The sequence below is a fragment of the Simochromis diagramma genome, unplaced genomic scaffold (genome assembly GCF_900408965.1).
Source record: "Simochromis diagramma unplaced genomic scaffold, fSimDia1.1 OVJJ01000131.1, whole genome shotgun sequence".
Taxonomy (NCBI): Eukaryota; Metazoa; Chordata; class Actinopteri; order Cichliformes; family Cichlidae; genus Simochromis; species Simochromis diagramma.
Window position 1 is genome coordinate 1,308,794 of NW_024387200.1, and position 5,809 is coordinate 1,314,602.

At 40.3% G+C, this 5,809-nt stretch overlaps 1 protein-coding gene across 1 annotated transcript; it reads right to left on the bottom strand.

The window, feature by feature from the left end:
• Window positions 1-4,379: 4,379 nt before the first annotated feature.
• Window positions 4,380-5,240, bottom strand: ier3 (immediate early response 3). The gene has a single exon (XM_040050932.1). It carries the CDS (start codon window positions 5,114-5,116, stop codon window positions 4,529-4,531), a length of 588 nt encoding a protein of 195 aa, XP_039906866.1. The 5' UTR covers window positions 5,117-5,240; the 3' UTR covers window positions 4,380-4,528.
• Window positions 5,241-5,809: the final 569 nt, after the last annotated feature.

Here is a 5,809-nt window from a genome sequence, read left to right on the forward strand (position 1 = left end):
AAACATCAGCAATTATTTCAGTTACATTAGAGAGATTTTTGGTTCAATTTAGGATCAAAGCGTTTGATAAAATTATTGTGAATATTTGGTACAGTCAGTACAGAAGAAGAGCTTTATAATAATTTTGACAGACTGAATGTTGGCCTGTATGTTTCCATTTGTGGGAGGAGCTTTTTCTGGGGAACCTCACTGGCCGAGACACTGGGAGATTATATTTCACTCTGGTTTGGTTCCACTGAGCAACTTCCAGGAAAGCTGACTGACCTCAGCTTTTACTGCTCTGAAACATTACATCAGAGGTTTGTTTTTTTTTCTTTTTTCCAAATAATCTGACCATCCCGTTAGAGGATCAGTGAGTAAATCAAAGTTTTTTTCATGTGCAAAACTAAAGAGTCTGAGTTATTGTAAAAAAAATTGGCTTTATTTCATCCATCCAGCCATAGTTTTTCTTAACAGCTTATCTAGTCAAAGATCACTTGAGTCCATCCCAGCTGTCATACGGTGAGGGAGGGTACACCCCGGAGAGATCACAGTTCATCCCAGGGCAAGCTTTGTTCCAAATAGCCAACATTTGTCTGAGCACAAGTGCCTTTGTGCATTAAAGTTGTAACTTACATGAACTGTAGAATAATGATGTTTAATTAAGTTAATAAAAGAGAAACTCAGCATGGCAAATACACATAGAAAGGCTTAATGGGAGGCTAAACTTTAAAACTGAAATCATAATCCTAAAGATATTTGTCAAAAAAGTGAATTAACTGCATCATTTCTAAACCAGGTCAGCCACAGTCTGGAAAACCATTGGCTGGTCTGCTAGCACATGGATTCTGGTCAATCAGGATTATGGATACTGGATCTGAATCTGAATTGTGGCTTGTTGATCTGTCCACTCATTATTGTTTCTAAATGCAAACAAACTAAAAAAGACTAATTATCCCTCCATTCATTTCATCCACTTTTACAGGTTCCAGCAGTAGCAACAGTAGTCTAGGTAGATCTCCTCTCTGTGTTGACACAGACGGATTCTTGGCCCAGCCAAGAGACGGGATTTCTCTAACATGTCCCAGAGGTCTTCTCACATGATGTAATAGTGAAACATCCAGGAAACATCGTAGTCAGATCACCTCAGCTTTCTCCTTCTGATGTAGAGGAGCAGTGACTCTGAATGGCTAAGTTCCCCACCCATCCCTAAAGGAGAGCCTAGAAAGCCTTCAGAGAAAACTCAGTTACACTCCTCTTTTTCTTTCGGTTAACACCCATGGATTGAGATGAAAGTAGGAACATAAACTGACCAGAAAATCAACTCTCTCTATATACCATGACAGTGGCAGAATGTCTATAGTTTTCAATCACCTACAGTTTCCTGTCTGTAATAAGACATATGAAATGTTACACTTGAAGGTAGGCAAAGGCATGAACATCCACCTGAGCTCAAGGGTTAGAATAAAATATTTACTGTTTGAGGCTCACCTTCATTAGATTCACTAGGTTCATGGACTATTATACCAAAGTTATGCCATTCTACTATGCAAACCTAACTTACTGATCAAAACCCCTTGGAACATAAAAACTCACTTTTCCTGAAATATCCACTTTGACTTTCACGGCTTGCTTTCCGTTTGACCAACAACCCTGAACCAGATCAGGCCGTACACTAAACAGGAAGTGAGTCATTGTTTTGCGTCTGTGACTGAACATCCTCGCAACTCTATGTGATGTGTTTGGTTGACTTGGCTCGAGAAAGCAGTGTTTTTACTGTACATCCATAACAATTCTTCAGTAGATGTTTTTTTATCCGGTCTTGCAACAGACTTTTCTCAACTCGTGTAAAAACACAGATGGTGCAGCAGGTGCTGTGCAAAATACTGATCTGTTGGAGATAGAAGAAGCAACTTCATAGTTTACATGCTACGCTCTCTGCTTCTTTAGACCACATAGGTTAAACATGGTACAGGCCTTTCATAATTTTTAATCTCTAAATGATTTTGAGAAGATTTTTGAGTCAGTGCTGTGGTCAGATGAAACCAAAACGGAGTATTTTGGCATCAGCTCTACCTGCCGTGTTTGGAGGAAGAGAAATGATGAGTATGACCCAAAGAACACCATCCCCACAGTCAAGCACAGAGTTGGAGACATTATGATTGGGGCTTTTTATCTGCTAAGCGTATAGGAGGACTTTACCTCGGGTGATGGGCGAAGCTATGTATTGTAAAACCTTGGACGAGAAACTCCTTTCCTCAGCCAGAGCACTGAAGATAGTTGGGTCTTCCAGAATGGCAATGACCCAAAACATGCTACCAACGCAACAAAAGACATGTTAGATAATTATCTCCACACTTTACAACTTTATAGAATTTATATATAAATGTTATTTAATCATTGCGTCAGCAGTGGCATTTTGGACGACTCCAGAGTCAGAATTTGACAAGGGTTTCTGTTCTGCCCTGATTATGTTTTATGTGTTAATAAGAAAAATAAGTAGCCATGGGAACTGTATTTCTATGGTTAACACAGAGATGTGCCAAAAAAAAGAAAAAGAGAAAAGGACAAGGACAAGAGAGAGTGATGGAACAAGAAGAGAAATATATATTTTATATTAATACACAGAAAAACTGAAAAACTACTTGGGTTCAAACACATTTGTTGTACTTATCGTTATCTGATGCTTTAGTTTTGGATGTTAATATAGGCAGAAATCTGCTCTTTCACATATTGTTGAGTCAAAATGGTGATTAAATGTACAGTTCTTCAGTTTGAGATTTATAACTAGAAATCAGATCTGTATTACATTTAGTACCTACATTATATCAACTGGCATGAACAACTATCTAACAATTCCAGAGTTAATGTGCTGGTTTATTTTCACACAACCGTTTAAAAAGGCCATTTGTTTCACAACTGGAATATTCTTACAGTGTCCTACAGATTCTCAGGGTCCTCCACCCCGTGCTTGTCATACTTGTCATATTACGATTTTTACCTGTGTGTTACAGTGTCAACATGGCAACCTCCAATATCAAACATCAACAGATCTTCCCCGGGTGCCTCCAGGCGATGGTTGCCCTAAGGCGGAGGAAGTAGCATGAAGTCATATAAAGTATAACATTATTGAAGCATATCATCAATAAGAATGAATAATCTCAACACTCTACTGTGTGTGCAACTGAAATGCGTAGCGGCATATTAATCATTACAATAACAAAGTACTGGGAAGGGTTTTCAGACACGACTCATTGTTGCTGTGATGTAACATGAAGCTGGAACTATTCATGACTCAGCAGCAAAAAAAGGGAAAGTGGGGAAAGCATTTTCTTTTCCCCCTTAAAGTCTGCAGAAATTACTCTGGACTGAATCTAAAATCTCAAACACCCTTTAGTCTCTAACGTATCTGCCCATTAACAGAATTTTAGATGCAGCTGCTGAATGATAAACATGTGTTGCTCTAACTGTATCTGGTTCTGCAGACACAAGAACATGAATGTGGCACCCATACTGTTGAAAGCCTTACAAATGTAAGCACACTGTGCTTACAAGTCGTGTTCTTCCACACCATACTGGGAAAAGAATTCCTTTATGGTCCTTTGTCTCCTAATTCAGGCAATGACACTCTTAGCGTCTTAGCATCTATGAAGTTAAAACCAAAGCAGCCTTTGTGTTTTAAAGTGTATATGTGCTGATTTTACTTTTTCTCTTATCCCAGAATCTGGATCACTGTTGACTCGATATTTCTGCATTTGTCTTGGAGCTAAAAAAGGAGAAGATTTTCTACTGAGTGGTTGAATGCATTGCATCCCATGAGTTTGTTATTCTTATATAAAGTGCAATGTGATAGAACCTTAAAGGGTTTGAAAAATGACTGACTTTGATGTAGTTTTCAAACTCGATGGGTGTAAATGGACTATGCAAATGATGCATATCTGCAGACTATGATCCTGTGCAGGCTGTAAGATATTCATCTTGTAAACTACACATGCAACATGTGTTTAGAGAAATAAAAATACCCAATAAACAGCATTTAGTGTGCTTCAGTAAAAAGGCAGGAAACAGAAACTTCTTTTAGACATTTTTTTTATTAAAATTATTATTAAATAAATAGCAAATAATATAATAAATAACTAAATAAAACATATATACACAACAACAACAACAGCAGTGTCAGTATCATATAACTGGCCTATAGTAGTGACAGTTTTCCTTGACAAAATTAAACATGTAAAACATTCACTTTGCCAGCAGGCCTATAATGCCGTTAGAGAAAAGTTCAAGTTTTTCTTAAAATCAAGTTTCAGTTTCTTGTCAGTATTCACAGTTCCTTGATTCTTTGAGTGTTGTCTCATTTCTTGCCAATAGTCCTGCTCGGCTTTGAGCGAGACTTGTTAGCCGGCGCATGGAGCTCCTTTCCCGGCTACACCGCGCAGGGCGCACCGCTCTTCTCCAAAAACTACTCAGGATCAGCTCCTGTTCGGTTCGGGTTAGGACCCAGTAGTTCTGTCTGGGGCGGTTTACAGTGAAACCAGTCCTGATAGTTTTAGTTGTCGCTGCCCAGCCTGTGGTAGACCAGCAGTGCCACCATGCTTTTCCCGGCGCTCTGCTCGAAGGACCGGCTGGTGTCTGTCTCTTGGCCGGGCTGGGAGCAGGTGGGCTTCGGGATTATCTGCTCGTTGGATGATCCGCCGTCCTCACAGCTGCTCGGTGTGGCTGACATCAGTTCGGGTTTGGCGCACAGGTCTGAGAGCTGGCAAGCCTGCTCCTCCGCTGACTGGAAGGAGAAACCCTGGTAGTCGCCGATCGGGCTCTCAGTGTTTCCCAGCGCCGTCTCTGTGCAAGGATCTTCGGTGTAGATCTGCCACAGCACCACAAGGCACAGGATGACCAGCCAGCGCTTGGCCTGGCTTTTCTCTGGAGGAGGAAGGTGCATGCGGACTTTAGCGGGGTACATGACCCGGGTGCAGCGCTTCTTCGGCCGGATGGGCACGTAGGAGCGCACGGCGGTTGCCTGAGCCGGTACCCGCTCAAAGGTAAAAACCTCCGGCTCCGTGCTTCGGCTCGTCATCCTGCATGAGGCGAATCTCTCCTGCTCAACAGTCAGAGTCGTGCTGTTTGACCGTGCGTACATTTTCTCGTAGTTTTGAGTCGCTTTCTCTAGGATTTGTTTGTTTCGCTTGCTCGTAGCTTGCTGCAAGTCAGATATACTCCAGGCGCCAAGACCTCGAATTTATACATTCGAAACCCAGGTTGTTCACTTTAACCACGCCTTTGTAAACTGCAAGCCACTCCCTGTATTGCACAAGTGAGGAAAAAAAACCTTTTAAAAATTTTTTATATGTCGTATGTGCCAAGGCTCTGACCGAGCAGGCTGCGGATGGAAGCTGAATCATCAGGGCTTGGTAGAATGACTACATTCTATATTCCCCACATTAAAAGACTATTCAGTATTTGAACCAATCAAATGAGCGAATTTAATCTTAATTATATTTAAAATAACTTAAAATTATAATATGAATATAATGCTAAATATAAATGTTGATCATTTAATTTGCGGATTTTTAAAATATTGGTTTAATGATAAACCACTAAACTGTCATATATTGTTGTTATATGAATCCCATATTTTCATCAACAAGGTCACACATTTTTGGTTGTTGGACACTTTATAAAAGTTTAACCTTCACATGGTACTCACATGACATCCTGAAATCTTTGGGGAGAGCCCCAAGGTTTCAGTTTACTCTAAACACTTTACGCTCTACAGTATGTTGTCAGCAACATGCGACAGTTATGTTAGTGGAAACTTCCTTCAAATAAACAT